Source organism: Lactuca virosa, chromosome 6 (assembly GCF_052849685.1).
Source record: "Lactuca virosa cultivar CGN04683 chromosome 6, Lactuca_virosa_CGN04683_v6, whole genome shotgun sequence".
NCBI classification, from domain to species: domain Eukaryota; kingdom Viridiplantae; phylum Streptophyta; class Magnoliopsida; order Asterales; family Asteraceae; genus Lactuca; species Lactuca virosa.
This window is the reverse complement of record NC_136431.1, coordinates 223054204-223080664: the sequence shown is the minus strand read 5'-3', so window position 1 is coordinate 223080664 and position 26461 is coordinate 223054204. Positions and strand designations below refer to the sequence as shown.

Sequence of the window (26461 nt, the reverse complement as noted above, 5' to 3'; positions counted from 1 at the left end):
AACGGAAGAAAACAGTTACCCGATATTGATGCACCATCCAACAAGACCATCAATAGGATCATATAAGAAAACAACTATACGAGGTTTAATCGAATTAGTTACTTTGATATGCACCCTAGTTGATGCAATGTTGATTCTCCAAATAAGCTACGAGTCAACATATGGACACACATATAAAAGATTCGTATGCAAGGATTGAGTGCTAGGTCAACAAACTAATCACCTCATTTATGTTTTGGGATCAATCAAATCATTCACTATTTGTCCTAATTGTATATTCTAAGATGACCTTGACAATACCATCAAGTTGTGATATTTATGCAATGCTCTAAAAAAATTGTCAGGAGACTAAAAGTGCAATAGAGTTAAATTTATGAATGATCAAACATTATATAAAAAAATATTGAACTATATTCCCAACTTATGACAAGCAAATGGACTATTTTTGTAATTTGAACAAAAAATTATAACTACTACTATTTTTTTTTGTCCTTTCTCTTTCGACGATTTTCTTTTTCTCCACCGAGAAGCCTGAAAAGAACAACACAAAAGTGCCACCCAATCCCAATGTCACCGAATAAATTATCAGTCGCCTTTGTATATAAACGTTCGTGATTCAGAGGAGATTCCTTCTCGTTTCTGCACTTTTGCTTTCAATCATCGCAAACTCGATCAAGTTTACATTTAATATTCGATGTATTGATAATTTTTGTTGTAAATCTTAGTTACAATACCCTTTAGAATTGTTCATCTTTCTAGATCGGGAAATTTGGTTCGCAATTATCTGTTTTTCTTTCTCCTCATTGATTCTGCTAGCCATTAATGTTGTTTTTATGCGTTTAATTTGGGGTTGTGAAACATTGTGGCATCGATTGTTTTCTAGAGTTCGAGACTGATTCTAGTTTATCAATGGATCCGTCTGCGAGTGCGGATTTTGATTATTTGTTCAAGTTGTTGTTAATTGGGGATTCAGGAGTTGGTAAAAGTTCTCTTCTATTGAGTTTCACTTCCGCAAATGCCATTGAAGATCTTTCTCCTACCATTGGTAAACCATTCGATCACATTTATTTACATGTAATTTCCTAAATTAGATCTGTTGTTTGCAACTGTTGATTTCTTAGGAACATGTTTCTCTGTATATAGCATAACATGATTTTACCAAAGTCACATTTTGTTTACATGAACTGCGAAGCTCAAAAGCTAAAAGATTTACATGTCTCAATTTTAGTAACCATTAACATGATATAATTCTGTGACCTTTCTTTTTCTCTAATCAGGAACTTCCCTTCCTAGATCATCTTGTTATCTTTATCATGTATAAATTCCAATTTTTCTGGATAATTTAACCAAAGATTGTGACTGATATCATCTTGTTATCTTTAACACAACATGTTTCTTTTTTTCTTCTGAAGAATTGTTTTTAATTATTACAGGGGTTGATTTTAAGGTAAAATTTGTCACCATAGATGGGAAGAAGTTAAAGCTTGCTATATGGGATACTGGTAATTGTAAAAGTTTATTAATAACTAATTATTTAAAATTAAAATACTTAGAAAGTTATCTAATAACTTATTTTACAGCTGGGCAGGAAAGATTCAGAACTTTAACGAGTTCATATTACAGAGGAGCCCAAGGAGTTATTATGGGTATGTGATGAATTATATGTTTTTGCATACACTTGTTATACAATGATTTTTCTATAAACAACTCCATTTTGTTCATATAACTAATTGTTTCATGTGACATATACAAGCAGTTTATGATGTAACACGTCGAGAAACATTCACAAATTTATCCGATATATGGGCCAAAGAAATTGATATGCACTCAACAAATCAAGATTGCATCAAGATGCTTGTTGGAAATAAAGTTGATAAGGTAAACATTATACAATACCAAGTTATGCTTGTCATCTGTTATCTGTTATCTGTCACCTGTTAACTAAGTAGTTTTCCTTTGTAGGAAAGTGATAGGGTTGTCACAAAAAAAGAGGGAATCGAGTTTGCAAGGGAATACGGATGCCTTTTTATAGAGTGTAGTGCAAAAACTCGGGTGAATGTGGAGCAGTGTTTTGAGGAGCTTGTTTTAAAGGTATGCCTAAAACTTATTATATCTAACTTATTTTGTTCGTAAAAGTGTGATTCATTATTGTTGTAATGGATCAAAATTATTAAGGTCAGTGTGAATCATTAAGTATGTTTATAGTAATATTTTTTTTACTATTTAAATGCATATCTTTAAATGTGCAGATTATGGATACACCAAGTCTGATTGCTGAGGGATCAGCTACTATGAAGAAAAACATATTCAGACAGAAGCCTCCTGTTTCAGATGCATCAACCAGTGGTTGTTGCTGAAGTTCATATGTGTTTCTTTCTGTTTTTCTAATTTTTAGTACTTTTCATAATTGTGTAGCCATTAATTCGTTCATAAAGGAAGTGTAAATTTGATCTTGATGGGTTTCTTGTTTTTGTTTCTATGTTTACTTAAAATATCATTTTAATGTTACATCAATTTGTCTTCTCCATATTATGAACGTATGTATATATATATTTTTTAACATCTAATAGCAATGTGCTCATGTTTACTTACCGATAATAGCAATGTACTTTATTTGTTACAAATTGCTATTATCGGTAAATAGATGTAACATGCAATATTTCATACTTATTTTTTAATTTAAAAAGCAAACAAAAACACATGAGAGATCAAATCTATTTATTTGAACAATATAATCAAATATGAAAAATGTTAATATAAATCTAAGACACCATAACATTTGAATCCTATAGAATTACATCACTTGAAAAAAAACCCAAATTCCTTCTTCCTACCATGATCATTCAGCACAAACTATTGGATTCTGAAAAGCCCCAAAATAAAGTCTTCAAAGAGTAAGGCTCGGAAATGGTCAACCCTTCATCTGTGATCTTTGCTATCTGTCATTTCAAAATTTATATCGTTAGAGAAAGCAATATAAGACAATGTAGTTTATTTTTACCCATAATAGCAATGCATTTACATTTCTTTACCAATAATTATGGGTAAAAAATAAAATGCATTAGCCATATTTAAAGATTCATACCTGAATCTTGTTGACAACTGACCTATCACGATATAGAAGGTTGCGCATGCATTTTTCCAATAATTTGACACCCTCCTCAAAACTCAAATCATCCCTCCATTCCTCACGAAGAATTGGCCTTGCAAGATGATTACCAAAACCAGTGGCAACATGATTGTCTTCAAAGTGTACACCAATCATGCTAACCTGCACACAAGTAATAAATATCATCAAAATTAAGTAGTCTTCCATTATGAACCACTTTCTAGGGCTATTTTCGACAAGGATGAGGAAGCCATTAACATCTTTTTGCGTAGACAATAGTGAATCATTGCCCCCACCTTTTTGAGTGGGAGAAAAAATTGTCACTTTTGTCCCTATTGACATCAGTCCCCGTCACAGTCTTTATCCCACCTTTTGGGTTAGGACAAAAAATTATACATTTTGTCTCATAAACATCAATCACACCTTTTTAGTTAGGACAGAAAATTGCAACTTCTGTCCTATTGACATCAATCGTTTCAATCACAGTCTTTATCCCACCTTTTTGGTTAGGACAAAAAATTGTACATTTTATCCCATAGACATTAGTACCACCTTTTTTGTTAGGACAAAAAATTGCAACTTTTGTTGTATTGACATCAATTGTTCCACAGTCTTTATTTCACTTTTTTGGTTAAGACAAAAAATTGTACATTTTATCTTATAGACATTAGTCCCACCTTTTTTGTTAGGATAAAAAATTGTACATTTTGTCCCATAGACATTAGTATCACCTTTTTGGTTAGGACAAAAAATTGCAACTTTTGTCCTATTGACATCAATTGTTCCATAGCTTTTATTTCACTTTTTTTACTTTTTTGGTTAGGACAAAAAATTGTACATTTTGTCTCATAGACATCAGTCCCACGTTTTTTGTTAAGACAAAAAATTGCAACTTTTGTCCTATTGACATCAGTCGTTCCACAGTCTTTATCTCACCTTTTTGGTTAGGACAAAAAATTATACATTTTGTCTCATAGACATCAGTCACACCTTTTTAGTTAGGACAAGAAATTGCAACTTTTGTCCTATTGACATAAGTCGTTCCACAGTCTTTATCTCGTATTTTTAGTTTGGATAAAAAATTGCAATTTTTGTTCCATTGAAATTAGTTTTAGTCGCATCATAGTCATTGTCTCTGTCCCACCACCTTATGGTCTCTGTTCCACCATTCTTGTTAGAACAAAAAATTACAATTTTTGTTTCATTAACATTAGTCAAAGTTTCTCTCCCAATTTTTGGTTAGGACAAAAACTTCCAATATTTTGTCTCATTGACATAGTGTCAATGGTCTTTATCCCACCTTTTTTGTTAAGACAAAAAAAAATAACAATTTTTGTCTCATTCACATTAGTCACAGTTTCTCTCTCACATTGTTCCACTTTTTTAGGTGGTACAAAAAAGGTGCAACTTTTGTCCCTTTGACACAAGTCCCGGTCTCCATACCACCTTTTTACATGGGACAAAAAACTGCTATTAACATCAATCACAATCTCTGTCCAATACATGTCATAAGAAATAACAAGAACAAAAACATGATCCAAGAACTTACAGAGCCAATATACTTGTGTCCATTCTTTACTCCACCAATTACTAGTGAATTCCATAACGGGTCAAATTTGTTGCGACGATTGTACATAATCCGGGTCAAATAATTGTGGACCTCTTTAGCACCAAGTTAATTTCCATCAACCCACATATTGTCATGCAAACTGTATTCCAAAATAAATTATAACAAAAGTAAAAACTATTAAACAAACATAAAATAACAATAAAAAAAGATACTTACATAAGTTCATCAAGGTAACGAAGAATCTCTTGGAAATCACTGATTTCTCCACTTGCACCAATGAGAGAATGTTTCCCCACTTGCTTCATTCTCTCCACACTCTTATAACGTATAGTGGAACCATAAGATCCTGTGAACTACCAAAAGTCAATGAAATTAATAGCAAAAAGTCAAAGTTGAATAAAATTCGAGTATGAAACTCAAACCTCCCATGTCAGCAGCCATGAGAATACCATCTTTGTATTTGATCCCAATCACAGATGTACCTGTAACATATGGATACCTGTTTCAGAAGAAAAACACACAATCAATTTATAACATTATGTTGAAGTCATAAGTAAAACGTTCTGTATTTTGCACTAAAAGATTTGAATAATACAGTAGAGATATAGAGAGGTTTCATTTTGGGAAGAAACCATATCTGCAAACACTACACCAGTACAGACCATGAGAAAAACTATAGAAGAAAGTAATGGTAAATAAAGAATATCGGAAATAAGTAACGTAATATCAAAGTAAAGGAAGTTAATCCATAGTGTGTAACAGAAAATCGAAACTCAAGAAGGTGAAACACGTAATCTGATTCCCAATTTAAAAATTAGAGGATGCATGACAGAAAAAGTTTGAAGATCGATCGGCGTATAATTGATCAAGTATATCAGATACAATGCGGGATTCGAGTTGTGTAAAAATTAGAGGACACATGTCAGTCAATTTCCGCTCATATCTCGAGAAACTTGGCACAAGAACATGCAGAAATTCATAAACAATGATGAACGAAGCTATACTGAAGAAGATATGAGATACAATGAGGGATTCTACGTGTTGAAGGGGGAGAAAGAGAGAGAGATACCTTGTGTTGCGTTACAATGGGGGATACGAGCTGTTGATCTGAGAAAACAAAATAAGAAGTGTGCAGGTTTAATTCCTCTCCAAGAAAGGTATACGGGAGATCATGGCATGACACTTTTTCAAACACTTTTTTTTTTTTTCTTTCAGTCTAATTATGCTCAATATGCTCAATTTCCATGACCAAAAACACTTCACAATACAATTGGGAAAAAACCGTATCGACTGAAAATTACTATTGTTTAACCATAACCAAAACAACAACCACTAGCTACATGATTACATAACCATCCATTAACATCATCCGTTCTCATAAGTTTCATAAGAATTTTCTAATAAAGTAACATAAGTCCGCAACCTTTACATCATAAAGGTTTTAAACAAGTACCCATTACAACAGAGTATGATCAATTTAAACCATAACTAATTAACTATACATTGCTTGACATTTCTTCAACCAATACCATGCATGAACCCAATCCTCTGGTATACCTATATCCGTATATACTATCTAGTCTCATATTCCAAATCATTCTTACTCATGCTTGCATGACATGCATGTTATTATCCTATTTTTTGCAACTACAAGTCCAGAGGTCCTTTCCTTATATGGACAATATAATGATCCATCCATAGACTAGTAGTAGTAACCTATATGAATATGGCTATACTTATCCCTCATCAAACAAACAATCTAGTGTACTGGGTTGCCTCCTTTTAAATGTTTTTAAAAATTTCAGGGGTTGTGGTACATTTATGCACAAAATAGAAAAACAATGTATTAGATGAATGTGAGGACTTTTAAATCCTTAAGAAAATAGTGTGTGATGAGTAGCTATACTCATTCTATCCAAAAATTAATCAAGTATGACAAAAAAAAAGTGTGTTTCGAAATATAAAAGTAAATATATATTAGTAAAACTGACAAGTCGATTTGATCTCAAACTGATAGGTCAGCCCCAAGCTAACCAAGCTAGTCTCAAACTATCACATCCAGGAAGTTGAAGTTGACCAACACAATTGATCTAGTCGGTCTTAAATTTGGAAGTCCGATTTCGTTATTCTATACTAATATGTCAATTTTGAAAGTGTTTTTCCATTACATCCTTATGGTCCAAAATCATGTTTAGGGGCCATGCCTAGGATGTCATAAACTTGTGTGGGGCCTCGTTGCCAAACGAGATTATTTTTAATAAAACTTTGGGATGGAGTGAGTTTAACCCTTGTTTATTTTTCATTGGGAGTGGAGATTTCCGGGCGGGAGAGGCTTCCATTTAGCCATGTTGATATCCCTAACTATGACCCTTAATCCTACAATACATATCGACCCTCTTGACCCCACTATGCGTCATGGTCGGAACTCGTCTTATAACAGTGTATATTCCGCACCACCAGACTTATATTAGATCACAAGTTATGTTCCCTTTGGCACTCTTATAAAGATCTAATTACACTCAATGACGAGTCTAAAACAGAAACCTATGTGGTTCTCTATTTAAATGAAACAGATATACCAAAATAAAATAGTAAAAAATACTAGTAGTTAGTCAGGTCCTATAAGCAAAATAAATAAATAAGTAAAAATCTTACAGTTATACCTGACGAGGTCTAATATTTTGAAATATTTTCACAATTGTATTGTTACTAATACTATCTAGAACACATTTTTCAATATATGACAATAAACTATCACTCAAAAATTGATCAATCATTTTCTCAATATATAACATTAAAATATTACTCAAAAACTGTATTGGGTTATTTCTTAACGGGTAATTAAGTATTTGTGCTATTGGAAAATAAAAGCTTGATTTTAAAAGTCCGGTTTTATATTAATGTTTTTGTCAAACAAAATAAGGTATATTACTCAAAAAAATTTAGGTAGGTCACAAATAAAGTCCGGATTTATATCCCTTTTATATATTACTTGTAACAAAAAAAATTTAGGTGGGTCAAGTGACCCACTTGACACTATATATACTTACTTGTGAGTTGTGATTACACTAAATGATCACGTGACACTAAAATCACCGATTCATATGACGGATACAAATCATGTTACATAAGACCAATGTGCAACTTTATTTATTCTTAGAGCTAATAATCACAATGATCCGAAATGTTGAAAGGAATTAGATGCAAAACAAACGTGGTAGATGGGTTTAAACTTTAAAGTTGCTTACAACGTGATAAATATTATATTAACCTACTTTAAAAAAAAATTATCCCTTTTTTCTTAAATATGTTGCTCAAACTTTCTAATTTTATCTCTTAGACCATGTATACAAGTAATGAATTATTCACCTCATCCTGACACATCCGTTGTTATTTATTACATGTACTGATGCTTACCATTTACTTCACATGAACCCATGAAATAACAGGACCAGGACCAGGACCACTTCTTGAATACTCTATTTGTGGGGTGTCGATGTCGGGTGGGTGGGTCTATGGGTCAAGAAGTGGGCTCTTAAGTCCAAACCCAGAACCAAAAATAACCCACCAAGCAACCCCATCGTCAAAAGCAAGTCATGGCCATTTCGAAAAGTTGTTAAAGACGCCACACAAGCAGTAGTGAATCATTAGCACCACATATCAACCGTTAAAATACTGTTTCCCTCCCGCGAAAAAGCTTTCGGAAAATGAAAAAATATAGCCTTTTTCCCTTTAGATCTTTCTTTATTCGATGTTCAGAACTGGAAAGTCATGTCTTTTCCACTTGCTCCTACGCTCTCCCTCATCTTTTTTACACATTCTCTTCTGTAGATCATAATTGATCTGCCACAATCGAACCCTGGAATTCAGGGATCGGCTTTTGGGGGTGATCTGAAGAATTCTTTTGTACTCGGATAACCTGAAAGTTTATTGTCTAATGGTGAAAGAATCGGAGTATTATGATGTTCTTGGTGTTAGCCCACTTGCATCTGATGACGATATTCGAAAAGCTTACTATCTGAAGGTCTCTCTCATACCCTTTCTCTTTCTTTTTTTTAGATAATTACAATCTCATCAATATCTCGACACTTTCAAATCACAAGTTGAATGTTTTTGTTATCTAAACTTGATTTGGTGTTGCTGATTCAAAAAGATCGGAAGTTTCTATGTGTCTCTTTAGTTCAATTAAGATGCATATTATGTGCTTGTTGTAATTCCACAAAGGAACTATCTTTATTGGAAGTTAATGTGATTTGGCACACTAGGGAATAATTATATTTCGTGTAAATGGGACCTTTTTATTGATACAAGATCGTGGTTTGAAGCTATTTATGACTCATATCATGCTGATCATATATAATCCCAAACTTCCACCCATTTTAAAAGTTCAAATTTTATAATTGTTTATTTTCCTGTGAATAAATTAGTCTTTGTGACTATTAACTATAAGGTTGTTTGTGGAACAGGCACGCCAAGTTCATCCTGATAAGAATCCAGATGATCCTCAAGCTGCTGAAAGATTTCAGGCAAGTATTTAATCCTTCATTAGAAAATAAAAGGGATTTTGAACATTTTAATATAAAATCAGAAAATATTTAATGCTCTCATTATATAAAGTTGTAGGAGAATATGTTTTATGGACTATGATAGCGCATTTCTTGAAAAGAACTTGTAGTGCATAGAAAATCTTGTCATTATGATTGTACAATGTGATGAAAAAATCTTGTTCATAATCAGGTACTTGGTGAAGCTTATCAGGTTTTGAGTGATCCTGTGAAAAGAGATGCATATGATCAAAATGGGAAGTGCTCCATATCTAAGTAAGCATTTCCACTTTGCTTTCAATTTTAGTTTTCCAAAAATAAGTTCATGTACATAGACAAAAAAAAAACCCACCAAGGGTTCTCCAAAAGTCATGTGTTCTTACATGTGTCGTCATTTCATAGGGACACTATGCTCGATTCCACTGCTGTTTTTGCTGTTCTTTTTGGAAGTGAATTATTTGAAGACTACATAGGACATCTAGCTGTAGCAACAATGGCTTCTGCTGAATTAGTCAGTGAAAGTGATAACCCAGAAATATTGCATCAAAGATTGAAGGCAAATATTTCAAAGTTCAATTCTTTCATTCATACAAGAATTGAATGATTCTTTAATTTCATATTTCAACTAGAATCTTGTGAATTTATATCATGTAGAGTATACAAAGGGAAAGAGAAGAAAAACTTGCTAGATCACTCAAAAACTTCATCCACCCATATGTTCATGGTGATAAAGAAGAGTTTTTACATCTTGCTGAATCTGAGGCAGATCGACTTTCACAAGCAGGTAACTTTACAAATTCATATGTTTGATTCATGGATACATGTATTTGTTTGTATATATAATATAGGAATATATATATATATATATATATATATATATATATATATATATATATTGGATATATATCATTTTTGACAGCTTTTGGAGCAAATATCTTGCATACAATTGGATACATATATGAAAGACAGGCTGCACAAGAGCTTGGAAAGAAAGCCATTTACCTTGGGGTACCATTTATGGCTGAATGGGTAAGAAACAAAGGGCATTTCTGGAAATCACAAATTACTGCAGCAAAAGGTAACTATAAAGGGTTAATTGCAAGAAAAAAAAATGAAAGTATAATTGATGTAATGGAAATAAATGGAAGTAGGATGATGTAATCTAGAAATAGATGAATGTAGATTGCTATTTTCTTGTAACTAGTTCTAAAAAAATGGTTAGGAGCTATAGAAATTATCTTATTTTGGTGAAAAATGTTTGTAGGTGCTTTTCAGTTGTTGCAACTTCAAGAAGACATGCGTCGCCAATTTAAAATGGATGGAAGTCGGCCCACAAATGACGTGGAATCACATCTAAGATCCAGCAAGGATACACTAATGAACTCACTATGGAAGTTGAATGTAGTTGACATTGAAGTTACCCTTTTACATGTTTGTCAAATGGTGAATCTTTTTTGGTCTCATTCGTTTATTTTCTAAAACTTCAAAAGTTTTTTGAAGTTAGGTTATTAACGTTTTGATTTAATTCATAGGTTCTCCATGAAAATAATGCCAAGAAAGAGGAACTTAAAGCTCGTGCTGTGGCTCTAAAACTCTTAGGCAAAATATTTCAGGTGGGATTTGTATGTTTTCTCACTACTAGAAAATCAGACTAAATCCGTCGCTAAAGATAGACCATTAGCGACGGATTTTGTCGCTAAGTGCTCCATTTTCTAGTAGTGTCTAAACTATAAACTATTGAATTGTATTTAGATAAGTTGTTATTTAGAAACAAATTTTAATAGTGCTATCTTGTATTTAGAGAGAAAAACTTTCACAAAGTGTTGGAACATCGAAGAACAAAATAGCTTCAGATATTCATGATGATACAAGCAGCTCTGATGATAGCAGTGATGATGATGATGATTCACCAAGAACACTCAACTATCGAGTGCCATTAATCACACAGGTTTGTTTTTTTCACAAATATTTGATTCAAAGGACAGATAGTTTTTTCTAGTGTGTTTATTAAAGGAAACTTGTTATATGATGCATCCAATTGTTGAAAATCATGAATCTGTCGCTAAATGGACAATTAGCGACGGACTAGCGATGGAATCCAAATCTGATTTGTTTGTTTGTTGAATATAATGACAGGGAATTGGTAGACTATTCAGGTGCCTGTGTAATCCAGCATATGATGTGGATGATGATGATGAGATTGTTTACAAAGGCAACAAATGATCGATGAGTGGTGTCGATAATGTTATTAGCAACGGTTGTTGAAGATTGGTCATGTAAAGTCCAAAAAGAAAGAAAAGGATGCAAAGATCTTGGATATAGAGGTGCAATCGGTTGATTAAATTGAATATTGTGTGTTATTTTTCCTTATACAACATTGATAATTGAACATATGTGAAATTGCTCGCTCTAACCTTTTTGTAAGGAAAAAAATACTTTGCGGTCTCTTTCTAGTGATCTACGATTCATTGGGTATACATTATTAAGAATAAAGAGTGTTTGTGGATCTTGTTTCTTGATGGAAGGTGTAGGATTGTAAATTGAGGTGTTGTTTGTTTTTCTAAAAAAATACTTCTAATCATTTTTTGTTGTGCCACTCAAAACTTGGCATTTCATAGTTGTTTGTTTTTTAAAATATTTTTTACTTCAAGATTATTGTCTGTCATCCACAGAACCCTCATCTTCAAACATCTTCTCACCTTACTTTAAATCAAATATAATTTATATTTAACAAAAACAGATGAATAAATATAATTTAACCACCACAAAATTAAATATAATTTAAATATTAAACAAAATGGTTAACAACCACAAAATTAAATATAATTTAAATGAATAAATATAATATGTAATATATGGTCTAGGACGTATTCTTAGAACAATTATTGTAATTTGAAATTTGCATATATTTAGATAATTATTTAATACAGAAAATTCTAAAATGAAGGAGAGATAAAAAAGATATAACTAAACTTCAACATAGATTTGAATATGGCGGGACATGAATACACATTAGAGTTATTGGAACGTAACTTCTACAATGTGTTCAAGTACTACGTATGTTCCATAAATCTTTTGTCCGACTATGTTGTCATTTTATAGTAAATTACTCGTTAAAGGATAGCAAACATATATCGGTTGAGGAAAACATGATACTGCAGCAGACCATGAATATAAGACTCGGTTACGGAATGAAAATGTTGAGCAGTAATGCAAAATATAAAATTGTAAAATCAGTTTATTTAAATTTTAGTTTTTTACAGCAGCCTACAGACGTTATAAAACGTACAGAAGACTTATTATTACAGGTTGCAGCCATTTGTTCCACCTTTTTCTGCTACAGAGGGTTGTAGATGTGGTCCACAGACTTCATGTGTTTTTGCTTCAAAAAAACAAATGGCATCTGAATTTGTATACTTTCATATTATGAAGATTAATTTTAGTATTTTCTACTAATAGATGTGTTCATTGTTTATCTTTGTTCTGTTTTTGAAATTTGATACTACGAAGCATGTGTAGGAAATAATTATAACATATTAATTACTAACAATGTATTCTTACTATTACCTCTCTCCTAGTGCTCAGCTCTCAAGGACTTGAAGAGGCAAAAAGCCATGGATGAAAAGTTTAAAGCTCTTATTTCAAACAATATGTGGGTACTTGTAATGACCAAAACATATACGATAAAGTTAGAACACCGGATTTATAGTGGAAAAACGCAAAATGGGGAAAAACAACGTTTGACAAAACACTCTGTTTTAAACAAAAAGTCTTGTTTGGCACTACAAGCTTTAAGGATTTAATTTAAACAAAACGCATCAAATCTAAAAGCTATCTCACGTAGCGTTTATTAAAACGCTACCACCTAGTTTTGCCGAACACGCCCTATATGATCGATGATATTGAAATGTTTATAATGGTTTGTTTTGGTGTAGAAACAGGAATAAAAAGAGATAACACAAAATAGATATTATGCCAAATACAATAAACCCATAACTACATTAGGTATTCTCAGCATATTCAACACTTTTCTCGAGATCCCTCGAGTTCAACATTATGCAAACAATTTGAATTATTTTTAACGGAAGTTACATGTCGATGGTTCCTTTGCTCGATACAAAGCACGCTTGTTGCCAATGGTAAGAACCAATGCCCTAACTTAGACTGTGATGAGTGACTACACCATTCTGTCTCACACCATTTTACTGACTTATACACAGCTAGATGTTAAGAATGTCTTCTTCTAGAGACACTTCCACGAGTCTGTATTTATGCACCAGCTACTAGGATTTTGTAATAGTCGGTTTTCATATCAGGTATTCCATCTATGTTGGTTCTATATAGCCTCATACAGGCTCCTTGTACATGATTTCAACATTTTGTTTTGTTGCTAGCGTTGGTTGTTCTCACAGTCGCTCAAACTCTTCTATCTTTCTCTCTCTTTGTTTACCGTCGGCAGGGGTGGCGCTACTATGTAGCCTGGGATACCCCTTAAATTTTCCCGTCGAATATAAATTTCGTGAATTTTTTTCGGAAATCCGTCACGAGGCAATCCATCACAAAGTCTAATAATTGTAAATTTAGTGTAAATTCTTTGGTTTAGTGACAATTTTGTGTCAGAAACTTCCTTCGGAAATGAGTTTTTTTTTTCTAGTAGTGCAACCTCTAGAATATTTGTGCAACCCCTGGTTTTTCTTTTTGGATCTGTCACCGACCATCGAAGGTCTTCAACTACTTGCATGTTATTTTATGTTGATGATATCGTTTTGATAACTTTTTCCATGACTTTACTTCTTCCTATGAATTTCTCCAAGACCGATCAATGCGACCTCAATTTCTTTCTTAGCGTCTCCGCTGCTACTTGATATGGTGTTGGAATCTTTCTCAGCAAGACATAGTATCGTAACGCCCGTAGATCCGGGCTAGTCAATTTAGAGATAATAGGGGTCGAAAACGACTTTTCGACAAAATATTATTTAGAATAAATAATCTTAACCAAGTTGTAGAATATGTCTCAAGGGTTCCGTACATATAAAGAACGCCGAAATCCGAGTTATAACGAAGAAGTTATGGTCCGTCGAAGTTTACGGCAAAACCGGCACGGCACCGGGAAGATGTAAATAGTGAATTTACGATAGAGCGAATTTTAGTTTTAGCGATCTAAACGAATGTCGTAGAATACGTTAAACCGAGAGCGTCCATAAAAAGAACGCCCAAATCTGACTTCGTATGAGGAAGTTATGATTTTTCGAAGTTTCGGCTTAGTAGTGTACAACCCGAAGTTCGAATATTAGATCGAGCGGTTTTTAGCCAACACAACCTAAACGAGAATCGAAGATCTAGTTAATAGTAGCGTAACAATAAAAAAAGTCGGACGAAAACGGATGTCGGATGAAGAAGTTATGGATTGTTAACGGACCAACCCTGTCCCGGCCTGTTAAAAATATAACTTTTAAAATAAAGTCAAAATTAGCCGACGAAGTCTAAACGAAAGTTGTAGAGCACGTTCCCGCCTACGCGTGGATATAAAGAACGTCGAAAACGGAGCTCGTATGCGAAAGTTATGATTTTTAGAAGTCGAGTGTGCGATTTGCGAAGCTGGTGAAGGAAGTGCTGACGTGACACATTTCCAGCCGTCGATTGCTGATCACAGAACACACTTCGGATTCAGACACCTGGCCCTCAGTACGCCCCGCGTCCGAAGCTCGGTACGCCCAGCGTACAGCTGTATCCCTCGGTCCACAAGCAGCCGCGTAGCTCCGGTCCTTATCCAACACGTGGCTCGTACGAAGCTCGCTGGCACTCTTATCCGGACTACGCCCAGCGTACTTCGGAGTTACGCCCCGCGTAATCCGAGGTCTGGGCACTATAAATAGAGGCCGAGGCTGCCATCTTTCTCACACCATTTCTCCCATCTTTCTCTCACTAGTTTCTCTCTCTAGCCTACCCTAACCCCCTAAAAGCCTAGGTAAACCCCCTAGCACCCGAAGGAAGCCCCGAGGCTCCCGGAGTCCCGAGAAAAAGGGTCTTTCGGTTTGGAAACGCTGCTCCAAGCGAAGCCCGGTTTTCTATAAAACCCGCTGTAAGTGAGCTACGCCTACGCTATTTTTAATATAGCTTTTATTTAATTATAGTAACATTATTAGGAACTTAAAATAATTATTTGGGATATTATTATGAGTTATATAGAGTGTTGTTTAACGCTTATATAATAGTAATAATAGCTAGACTATTAAATAGTCACGGTTAACGTTAGACTAAACCCTAGTGGTATTGATACTAGGTTTTGTCAAGGGAAAATTGTTCTGAGATAACGAAGTGTTGTCCGAGTACCGAGTCACCACCTTACCAAGTGAGTGCATAGTTACTTTCATCTTACACATAGATATGAAGTATTTAATATAAATTACATGCTACGTGTGCATATTGTCTGTATACTTGCCGTCTATGCTGGGTGAAAGATTTTTATACATGTTTTAAATGATTTAAACTGTATATGTATTTTATATCTACAAAATGTGTTGGGTAAAACATGGGTAGATGAAATAGTTGTTGTGTGACAAAAATAAAATGATTCGAGGTGATATAGACCACGAGATAAGGGTGAGAGGTGAACCATGAGATAAGACTTTTACCCAAGTGTTGGCCCCGTCATCTAGCAGAGTATAGATGACAATCACGGACTATTCTAGATAGTCCAGTGGAACACTAGCAGGCTCGCAACCTGTAGGTGTACTTGAACTGTGTATTCACCAGCTGTACTCTAAAAACCCATTGACACGTATTGCGAGTGGATTCTCGGAAACGATACTGTCAATAAACGAGATAACTATGGCGACTATGAGACTTAGTGCCTAAACCCTGGCGACTATGCGACGTAGTGCCCGTTGTATAAACCCTGGCGACTATGAGACTTAGTGTCTATATCATGGCGACTATGCGACTTAGTGCCTCTAGAGTAAACCCTGACAACGATGGATTTCGTGCCCATTCCTTAGGATGATCCTTAGGAATGAATGAACGAGGAATAGTTGATTCTTAAGGTAGATCCTTAAGAGTAAAGAAGATAATGGGGATAGGTAATTGGGTTGATTGTTTGATGTTTAAACATAATAATTATATTATTGTGGGTTGAAAACCCTATGTACTCACCAGGTTTCCCAACCTGACCCACTCCAGCTTATTTCTATCACAGGTGTCAATATGAAGTTACATTACACTGAGAGATTTAAAAGAGATGTAGATCACTAGTGTAAATGAATGTAAGTTTTGTTTATGCTTATGTTTCTGTATTGACGATGACATCCCAAATGTTTTAAAAATGAATAAAAATACATTTCTTCGGAAATGCTTTGATAACGTATTTATCATGTTTTACTGGGAACAAATTCCGCAACATTTTTATTAAAAGAAGTACTCTGATTTTTATAAAGCATAAACAAAATCGGTCTTTTCTGGCCGTGAAAATGGGGATGTCACAAGTACGCCACTGTTCAGCATGTCAAGATGCTTAATTGCAAACCATGCCATACACCTATTGACACATTTTTCTAAATTGGACGGTTTTATCCCTCTATCATCGATACTACTAAGTATCAAGTCTTGTCTGTGCTTTTCAGTATCTCACATTCACCACACTAGATCTTACCAACACAGTCTAGCAAATATGTTTCTTCATACATGACCCATGGAGGCCCAATATGGTGTGTTAAAGTGCATTGTATGGTAATGATCGATGAACCCTTCCTATGACCTTCAAATTCATGCATCCACATCCTCGTATCTTATTTTCCGCTAAGATGTAGACTAGGACATGTTCCCATCACCAAACTATCCACTTCAAGTTACTATGTATTCCTATGCAGAAATCTTCTTTCTTGATCTTCTTAACTACGCGCCGTTATCTCCCGGTCTAGGGCTAACACCGAGTATCGCGGTGTCGCCAACATTGTAGCTGAAACGTCTTGGATATACGAACTTCTTCAAAACCTTCTTTCTTCCCACACCAAAGCTACTATTCTATATTGTGATAACATTAGTGATGTATACAAGTCTTCCGATCTGGTCCAACAAAATTGAAACCAATCATACTAAGATAAACATTCATTTTGTCTTAGATCGAGTTGTGTCGGGACAATTTCAAGTTTTGCATGTCCCATTCAGCTTAGAGTATGCAGTTTTCTTCACCAAAGGATTTCGTTATATTTTACGAATTTCGATCTAGTTTGAATTTACGAATTTCGATCTAGTTTGAACGTTCGGTCCATGTCTTCCAATTAAATTGCACGAATAGACACCAACCCAGTCCTTGGAATGGTGTTATAATGAGATGGTCATCCTCTTTGATTGGGTTTGGCGCGCCACAGCTAGCTGATAAGCTAGCTTATTTTTCGAACTTTTTTAAATTGTCATGTTTGACAAGCCAAAAAATAGCTAATAAGCTAGCTTTTTAAAAAGCTACTTTGAGAAACTTTTTAAGCGCTTTTTAAAATTTTCCCATATATACTTTTATTTAGTTACAAAAAACGTATTCTTCTAAATGTCATTTTATGTCATTTTATATCTTGCAGCTAGCTTATCCGTTAGTTTTTACCAAACGTTATTTTTTGTCAGTTAGCTTATAAGCTAGCAGCTAGTTTTTCAGTTATCAATTAGCTTTTCAGCTACCAGATAGTTTTTCAGCTAGTCTGCCAAATATAGACTAGTTTTTCTGCTAGTCTGCCAAATATAGACTTTGTGAGAATATCCATCAACCTTACCAAGAAGCCTTACTTTTAATATTTTTAATGTGTAAAAATGATCTGGTAGGATTTGCGATATTTGATTTTGGTGGCGTAAATGAGATTAGATAGTATGTATGGGATTTGGGATTTGGTGCCAACGGGGTTTCTTGAATATGGGTATTGGGTGGTCTATATAGGATTTGTTTGCCAATGAGGTTTTCTTGAATAATATTGCAAGTTACTATCAAGTTGTTATGCATAAATTTAAAAAATAAATTGTATTAACAAATTGCACGGAAGTTGTATGTCATTGTTGCATCCACTCACTTGTAGTCTTGAATCCATCAATTATAAAAGTAAAAAAAATATTAATAAAAAAGAAAAACATAACAAAGCTTCACACACTGATCCAATAATTTCCCTCTTGATATCAATATCCAAACGTTAACAAGTCCAAAAACTGCGAAATCAAAACACAACCAACTTATATAACATGATTTCCATCCCAAAACAACAAGAAACAACCCATAGAAGCCTAGCCCATGATAAAGTCAAAACCCGATTCAAGCCCAACAAGTCTTAAGCCCGACCCGTTTCTAATACGCATGATGAGCAAGTGTGTTGAGTGCACGATGTGCTTGAAAAGCACAAGCACAATGAACAGAAGTTAAATTCAAACACCCACTTATAATAAGTGAATGCCTACCGGGACATGTATGAAGTGCCGGAAAAGAATCACATAATGCCTGAACAGCCGGTGGAGTCAACGCCGTGCATTGACTTATGTTCAGATTCATAAGCCCTTCATCTTCTTCATACCTTCTGCTTTTAACAGACTCCCATACTTCATCTTCATTCTTCACTCGACTCTGTGCCAATGCATACATAGCTTTATCCGTAATGTTTTGACAATAGTAAAGACCCAATGATCTCAGATGTAGACAATTGTTCGCAAGTGCTATCACACTCTCATCTGTAATCAGTAATCACAAACTTATCATCATATCAAATTATCAATCAATGCTAAATGATGTCGAAAACGTTTATGAAACAAACACAAAGTGTCAAAGCACCTGTTATAAGAACACAACCACATAAATCAAGTGCACGTAGATCATGACACCCGTAAGCTAAACTCATTACTCCACTATCACTAACTTCCTCACACCACCCAAGATTCAACGACTCAATTTCACCACAGTTGTATCCAATAGCCTGCACACATGATCATGATCATGATCAAATCACGCATTTGATCCGTTTAAAGTTGGAAAGAACAATAAAGTTTCGTTCTTTATTTCTTACCTTCAAGGCTTTATCGGATGCAGCTTTGACACACCCACAAAGATTCAATATTTTCAATTTTCTGCAATACCCAGTGAGATACGCAAGAGCGATGTCACTGAATGAAGAGCATCCGCTGATGTTGAGCTTGATAAGGTTACGACAACCATGAGCTAAAGCGTATAAAGATCGATCGGAAAGTTTAAAGCTTTTGCTGAGATCGACTTCCTGCAAGTCGTGACAGTTATTTGCGATGGTTTCGACGGCGTAATCAACCAGCTGTGGCTTATCTTGCCGGAGGATCAACCCCCTTAAGTTTTTAAACTTGGGAGCAATGGAAAGCACTAAGTTGTTCATGTTGTTTTTGCACCTGTAAAAAGAAGCACAGAGTGAGGAAAAGTGGTGAAATTTATGAACAGAAGCCATGGAAGGAAGAAAGATACCAAGAGAATGAAATACGAGAAAGTCCCGAACAGATAGCGTATCTCCATCCAGTACAAACAGAAGAAGCGACGATGACAGTCCGATCATCTAACAAAGAAACAATCCTCAGCAAAAGCTCCATCGGAATGTCATTCCAGTCGGTGATAATCGCCCCACCTCCGACCACCTCCAGTTCATCGTCTTTCATGGTCGACATTTAGCGATTTTCCAACTAATTACACTACCACCAGAAGACTAGGGTTATATAGAGACAAAATAGCAGTAATTAACAGCAAGAAACAACAGTTTAGATATTAAAATCTTGAATACCCAGATGAAATAAAGAAAGAACAGGTGTAGAGAAACCGAAAATTGAAGTCGATCACTTGGGAGAATGATCGGAAACGAGAGATGGGTTGCTGAATCGAAACCGGAGACGAGGGTATTTCGTTTCGCCGATTGACTGCTTCGATCAGAGAGAAAAGATGATCGGAAATGAGAGATTAACGCAGTTCAATGAAATTTTAGGGGTAAAATAGTAGAGCTATAAATGTCATCATATATGTAGTGGTTGTAGTGAGGAATGTGTGTACTCGTTTGTGTGTTTTGACAGGGGGTTTTGTTAATCGGCCATCAGTGGTGCAGCAAAAAAGGTTTTATAGAGAGAAAAGAAGAGCGACACGTATGAATCCACGTGTAAGGACGGAAGATTGTGGGTGTTGGTTGTGGTCCAATTGTAGATGTTTACATTACATTGGTACACCCAAGTCCTTCGTCTTTGTTGTAACCGTCAAGGTTAAAATTTACTTTGTTTGGTTTTGGTACAAATCAATGTTTATCCTATTAGCTCAATCAATTGGTGATTGGATTTAAATTTTGAAAGGAAAAGAAATCTCTCAAATGAGTACTGATTAAAATAGTCACTCATGATTTGTATATTTAGAACTAGGTTATAACCGTATCCTATACGGATTTGCTAAGTAAATATTTTAATAAGTGTAATAATAATTAACTAGGTGGGGAACCCCGCGAGATGCGACATGTCTTTAGCAAAATTGAAATATGAACAAAATAACTTTACATAGGGGAAGTTTAGTCACAAATTAATAATGGCAAAACAATAAATAAGCAGCTTTAAATATATACTTTATGTTGTTATGCATTGCAAGTTTGTACCTTCATTCTCAATCATCTTTGATCTCTTTTATAATCATTAAAAAACATCTTTGATCTCTTTTAGAAATGCTACATTTTCCTACTTGTATAATCAATAAAGACAAAGTTAATAATGCAAGATTATAAGTTTAAACTAATAAAAGATGAGCTAAAGTGCCTTCATCAATTTCTTGTATTCGGACCCCTATTTTTTGTATTTCTGTTCCGTCCTGACCAGTAATAAATCCACTTTGGTTGTCGCTTCTTTATCATTCGATTCATTTTGAGAGACATCATAGCAGTGACCCGTATAGAACTGTAAACCTAAAGAAAAAATACAAATCAATATACAGATTAACCGAAAAAGAAATGAAATCACAATATCTGGACATCTAGAAAAAACAAAAATCAATTTACAAATAGACATGGTTTACCTTCTGAAGTGAAAGTCCCGAAGATAAAATCAGAAAATCTGGAGGAGGAAATCTGATATCAAGATATCTCTACGAATTTTTTAAAAAAAAAAAACAAAAAAAAAGTCAAAAAAATGGCATATATTTACACCTGCAGAATCAACCAAATGAATTATAATTTCTTTAATTCAAGTCAAAGATTAATTTTACAAAAAAGAACCAACTGCATAACACTAACACCATAAAACATGGCTATTCTTTCTTATGGCTTTTCAAAGAATTGAATGTTGTGAAAAAAGAAAGAATGGGTGACACTATTAATCACCTAGTATCCACTAAACATAAGTCAACCAATTTAATCTATGACTACAAAAGAATGTTTTAAATAATAAAATTCACAAACCCCAAATCTGTTGGCTGAATTTCAACTTTACATAGTGAAACTCAATGACCCTTTTGTATGTATAAATACATGCCAATATGTCATTTGCTCTCAAATTTGTAATTGCTTGTGACTCGATCAAAAAAAATTCTACAAATATATATTTTTTCTTAAAGTAGTCGACCTTGAAGAGTAGCAAAACATAAACACCATTTGATCAAAAAACAAAAAGTGTATGCTTGCAAATTTAAAGTATATTATAACTCAATAATTATACAGAATCAGTTACCTCGATGGAAGTTCATACAACTTGTAACTTTGGTTTAAAGTTAACTGTGACAAAAATGTGGAAGACCATTCTTCAAAACCTAAAATCATAACAGAAACAATAATCATGTTTAAAAAAATAAAGCCTAGTCGATTACATGATGGGAGTGTACAAATAGCAAAAAACAACTTACCAGATACATGACAAAGTTGCTTTATAGAGTCTGCATATTTTGGGTTATCTTTCATTCTTCCATGAGGAATCGACTTCAGGAAGTTGATATTCATCCGACTTTAGGGCCAAAGCGAAATCAGGTAAAGTTGGCGATGTTTCCATGATTCTGTACTCATTTTTTTATTACATTAGTATGCATGTATGTATGTATGTATGTGTATGCATGTATGTTGGAAACATTGAAGTGGACTCAATTCAATACTTACTTTTCATAAGTGTATAAATCCCTATTGATCCTCACCTTGCTAGAAGTGTCTTTTGGAATCTTTTTAGAAAGATATTTCATAGTTCCCCAAAGAGGTGGAGTTCTGCATGAAATAATGTAAAAATCAAGATTCAAAATAACACAGAATTATTTGATATCAACAAATGTTATGAATGTTACATTAATAAACAGATAAAACAATCACACATTTCAGTATCATAAAACTTATTAGTCAATGATTCCTATTAAATAATTTGACTTTTGTGTATTAAATAATTTTATCATACATGTTTCCGAAAATTAAAAATTTGCTAAAGTGTGTCGAATATTTAAGAATCTATATCATTAACTATATTAAATATTTATTATCTAAGTAAACAAAAGGGTAAAATGGTAATTTGGATGTCTGCAGAAACATGACTTAATCCATTAAGCTGTATATATGGGCATCCATTTTTTATTTAATACAGAAAAATGAACTAATGGAACCAAAATTTTATAAAAGTAGCGAATGATACATTGAGACATCATCTCTAATCTGTATCCGTTGTTTTGGAAGATACAAACAAATGGTAATTATAATAATCATTCAAAGATGATTGAAAAAAGATTACTTCCAACTTAAAAACTATACTGCTACATAGTAAAAAGTCATGACTTCCTTTTTTTAGATCAATAATATCCAATTTTATATTTTGTGAATATACAGGAATGTTTAGATAAGGACATGTGATTTAAAGGTGGCGTTCTTATTGTTAAACCTAATAAGCCACAAATAATCATTTTGATAATCGAAAAAAAGGGAAAAAAGGGAAGTTTTTGGATAATTTTGGTTACCTCCACAATTAAATTCGTTACCACTTCGATATATGAATTTATTAGCTTCATTGACAATCTAGTTAAAGAAAAGTAATGACGAAAGTCAAAATGTTGAAAGATTTGGATGTGAATCTGTGATAAATTAGCATAGTGGAGAATAAAGATACATGCCTGATCAAAAGCAGGAAAACTGTAATCTGCAAATTGAATTTCTGCTATAGCTCGATTCCCCTGTTACAAAATTATTATTATATATAATAAGTAACTGTATGAAAAGATGCAGAAAAGGATTTTGGAGTACAGAATTTGAAGGAACTTACCATTGCTGGTAGACCAATACCAAATCCAACAATCCCCTGTTGTAAAAGAACGAATCTTAAATCAGAAACACCATTTTTTTAATTTGTAGTGATTGGCATATCATAAGATTCCCAATTATTTCAAGAAATGAAAGAGTTCATGACGATTTTTGTTGGTTTAAAAAGTCAAATTATGAGAGATTTTTTATCGATAAAATTACCTGTTCGCATAGAGGGGTGTTAAAAACCCTATGTTTACCAAATTGATCAGCCAATCCAGTTGTGCAACGGAAGACGCCACCAAAACCCACATCTTCCCCAAATATATAAGAACTGTGATTCCAAATGTGAAGTTTTAGTTCCCAATTTAGCTTAATCTGTTATGATATGGTAATAGAAATGAAATATCAGTTAAGAATCCATGCTAATTTTACAATTCCATTCGGAAGAGGGGATTCTATTAAACCTACATGGCCCACATGTGAAGAATCAGAAATATGAATCGAGTAATTAGGCAAAAATGATCATGCAACAAAATCGGAAAAAGGAAGGAATAATATATCCGGATTCAGACATAGTGTATTATAATTAAAGGAGGTAGCAAAAGTGAAAAGGTACCGAGGATCAGAATCTAAAGCTATTTGAAGTGCTTGATTGACTGCAGTGCAAAGGTTTATAGATTTCCCCGTTCCAGTTCCTGGTTGTTGCACCTGACCATCAACATAACTAAAATTAACATATGTTTGTTTAAATTAACATGTAATCGGAACTGAAATCCACAGTGAAATCAAATTAACATGCAAACTTAAGTCTTTAGTTGTATTAGATACAATAAATTGGTAGAAAAGTCGAAAATCAATAGAAACCATAGAACACATACTGAAATCAGATATTCACGGCGACATCAGAGAGAAATCGGAAATTCGAAATCCACAGCAACCAGTCTGAATCGATTGTGCGTTGGAACCGTCAATAGAGCGATGGTGGTGGTGAAAGTCGGTGGAGCGATGGTAGTGGTGAAATCCGGTAACTTACGCTGAAATACAACAAAGCCAACCCTGTGGTAAGTGGTTTTTGTTGGGTAGAAAGGTTGTGGGGTATAAGGGTAGGAAGGTTCGATGGAGAGAGCCATAGTGTCATAACTGTCTGATGGTGAGTGTGTGTGTTGTGTGAGCGTTTAACATCTACACACATGTGGTATAACGTAAGGCGTAAGGCCATGGATCAGGGTTTCTTCAGATTGAAGGATCGAGAAACGGGATTTGGTTCCCTAAAAGCATATTATCGACGTTGTTGGCAAATTCCTTCGTGGGAATAGAGAAATATACAGACAGAGATGTTGCTTTCTTTCAGTACTTTCTGCGATGGACTGCAACATGGACCAGCAGAGCTCGTTTTTATTTCCCCTTTTCTTCTTCACACTGGAATCAGAGGTCTCTTCCATGTCGATCTCCTCCAATGGAAAACAATTTCGTCATATATGAAGAATATTACATATTTTTGGATCTGAATAGAAACTATCAATTCTAGGGTTTCATGTTTACCTTGAAGATCATTCCATTAAAAAATCGGTGGTTCCTGCTGCTTAACTGGAGTAAAATCCGACCAGCACCGTCCTCTACCTAAGCGGGAGCGGGTCATACCTCAATACATGTTGTAGAAGAATGCGAACCGGACATAGAACACATAAATAGTGTAACAGTGAGATTGTTTGAGGCGGAGGCAGGCCGGTGGTGGTTTTCTGTAAGAAGCGGAGGCGAAACAGTAACAATGGAGAACCTGGGGAGACGATGAAGAAAGAGATGTGTATGAAGAGAGAGGTAAGGAAGAGAGAGGCGGTGGAAAATTCCAGAATGTCGCTAAGATAAACATCAACAAATCCGACGAACGATGAACGACACGTGTCCACAAAGAATACGGATATTGACATAAAACGACCCTAAAGACGATTTCAACACACATACATAAAGGGGGACCATTCTTGCCAAAAAACACTCCACTTCACTGTTACTTTTCTTCATAACTTTAATATATATATATAATAATAATAGATTTACAAACATTTTTTTTAATAAACGTAGATATTTTATCCATACCTGTATAATTGTTAATTTAAAATAGTTATGGAAAATGTTTTGAAGCTGTGAGCAATGCTCTTTATATCTATATTAATGAAAAAAATGGTTATTTTGTAACTGGTTTCTACTAGCTGCGGGCGTGTTCGGCAAAATTAACTGGTAGCGGGTAGCCGGGTAGCTTATAGTTTGTAGCGTTTTGTTAAACGCTACATGAAGTAGCATTTGGATTTGGAGCGTTTTGTTTAAACTAAACACTAGAAGCTTGTAGTGCCGAACGAGGTTTTCTATTCAAAACTGAGCGTTTTGTCAAACACTAGAAGCTCGAAGCTTTCAAACGCTCTCAAAAGCTCTGTGCCGAACACGCCATTTGTCTAGCCTTTTTATATTTATACATGTGGTAGTATTTAGGAGCATGGTTAATTTGTCGTTTCAAATTAATAATATTTTATGCATGGTAGCTGTTTTGCAATTGTTTTATAATTAATAATATTTTGTCTAGCCTTTTTATAATTAATAATATTTTAGTCTAATTAATAGTATTTTATGCATCAGTTTCGTTTTGCAATTTTCTAAATACATTTTCGGTTTGTATTGGTTATAACCCGACCTTTCTTTTAAAAATTGTCTTAAATAGATTCACGTTTCTAAATAAGAAAGCTATGTTCACTATTTGATATGGTTTTAGCACAAAAGGAAATAAGCATTGTGCATAAGAATATGAACACCAATAATGTGTTGTTTCCATGCATTTGTTTATTATAATATATTAATATATAAGCTAGAATATCAAAGAAAAAAAGAAGATATGGGTTTTAGACTAAAACATAATCCAAATAGTGTATACATGCATATTTTTGTCATACTTAGGATCCTAATAGTTCTTTATTTTTGGCTTTTAGCAATCATATATGGTAAAGCCATATAAGTTCGTAAATTTTTGCACCTGAAGCTAAAA

At 34.1% G+C, this 26461-nt stretch overlaps 4 protein-coding genes, 1 long non-coding RNA gene and 1 pseudogene across 7 annotated transcripts; 2 read left to right on the top strand and 4 right to left on the bottom strand.

Moving 5' to 3' along the window:
* Nucleotides 1-490: 490 nt before the first annotated feature.
* On the top strand, nucleotides 491-2527 carry LOC145118711 (ras-related protein RABC1-like). Its single transcript, XM_079054393.1, has 6 exons — nucleotides 491-1045; nucleotides 1434-1502; nucleotides 1581-1646; nucleotides 1757-1878; nucleotides 1963-2091; nucleotides 2250-2527. The coding sequence occupies exons 1-6, from the start codon at nucleotides 910-912 to the stop codon at nucleotides 2355-2357; spliced, it is 630 nt and encodes a 209-aa protein (XP_078910519.1). The 5' UTR covers nucleotides 491-909; the 3' UTR covers nucleotides 2358-2527.
* Nucleotides 2528-2839: 312 nt separating this feature from the next.
* Nucleotides 2840-5756, bottom strand: LOC145122334 (proteasome subunit beta type-4-like; annotated as a pseudogene). The gene is made up of 6 exons (XR_013714626.1): nucleotides 5749-5756; nucleotides 5102-5178; nucleotides 4896-5025; nucleotides 4659-4818; nucleotides 3086-3271; nucleotides 2840-2939 (listed from the first exon to the last, which is right to left on the bottom strand). The product of XR_013714626.1 is annotated as a proteasome subunit beta type-4-like (transcript).
* Nucleotides 5757-8319: 2563 nt separating this feature from the next.
* On the top strand, nucleotides 8320-11742 carry LOC145121069 (DNAJ heat shock N-terminal domain-containing protein). The gene is made up of 10 exons (XM_079056850.1): nucleotides 8320-8703; nucleotides 9146-9205; nucleotides 9417-9499; nucleotides 9626-9779; nucleotides 9878-10007; nucleotides 10143-10301; nucleotides 10488-10666; nucleotides 10756-10836; nucleotides 11025-11171; nucleotides 11360-11742. The coding sequence occupies exons 1-10, from the start codon at nucleotides 8617-8619 to the stop codon at nucleotides 11444-11446; spliced, it is 1167 nt and encodes a 388-aa protein (XP_078912976.1). The 5' UTR covers nucleotides 8320-8616; the 3' UTR covers nucleotides 11447-11742.
* A 6609-nt stretch (nucleotides 11743-18351) lies between these two features.
* Nucleotides 18352-20294, bottom strand: LOC145121042 (F-box protein SKP2A-like). 2 transcript variants are annotated; one of them, XM_079056824.1, is made up of 5 exons: nucleotides 19984-20294; nucleotides 19674-19908; nucleotides 19252-19600; nucleotides 19020-19161; nucleotides 18352-18919 (listed from the first exon to the last, which is right to left on the bottom strand). In XM_079056824.1, the coding sequence occupies exons 2-5, from the start codon at nucleotides 19868-19870 to the stop codon at nucleotides 18543-18545; spliced, it is 1065 nt and encodes a 354-aa protein (XP_078912950.1). In that variant the 5' UTR covers nucleotides 19871-19908; nucleotides 19984-20294; the 3' UTR covers nucleotides 18352-18542. The 2 variants fall into 2 exon arrangements, with proteins under 2 accessions (XP_078912950.1, XP_078912949.1); XM_079056823.1 differs by having other exon boundaries at nucleotides 19674-19894.
* A 517-nt stretch (nucleotides 20295-20811) lies between these two features.
* Nucleotides 20812-22413, bottom strand: LOC145122799 (uncharacterized). Its single transcript, XM_079058370.1, has 5 exons — nucleotides 22312-22413; nucleotides 22065-22211; nucleotides 21893-21971; nucleotides 21243-21309; nucleotides 20812-21132 (listed from the first exon to the last, which is right to left on the bottom strand). Exons 2-5 carry the CDS (start codon nucleotides 22156-22158, stop codon nucleotides 20992-20994), a joined length of 381 nt encoding a protein of 126 aa, XP_078914496.1. The 5' UTR covers nucleotides 22159-22211; nucleotides 22312-22413; the 3' UTR covers nucleotides 20812-20991.
* Nucleotides 22414-23148: 735 nt separating this feature from the next.
* On the bottom strand, nucleotides 23149-25247 carry LOC145121198 (uncharacterized). Its single transcript, XR_013714532.1, has 7 exons — nucleotides 24973-25247; nucleotides 24309-24878; nucleotides 24047-24138; nucleotides 23650-23761; nucleotides 23450-23485; nucleotides 23301-23360; nucleotides 23149-23205 (listed from the first exon to the last, which is right to left on the bottom strand). It is a non-coding gene; the product is annotated as an uncharacterized LOC145121198 (long non-coding RNA).
* Nucleotides 25248-26461: the final 1214 nt, after the last annotated feature.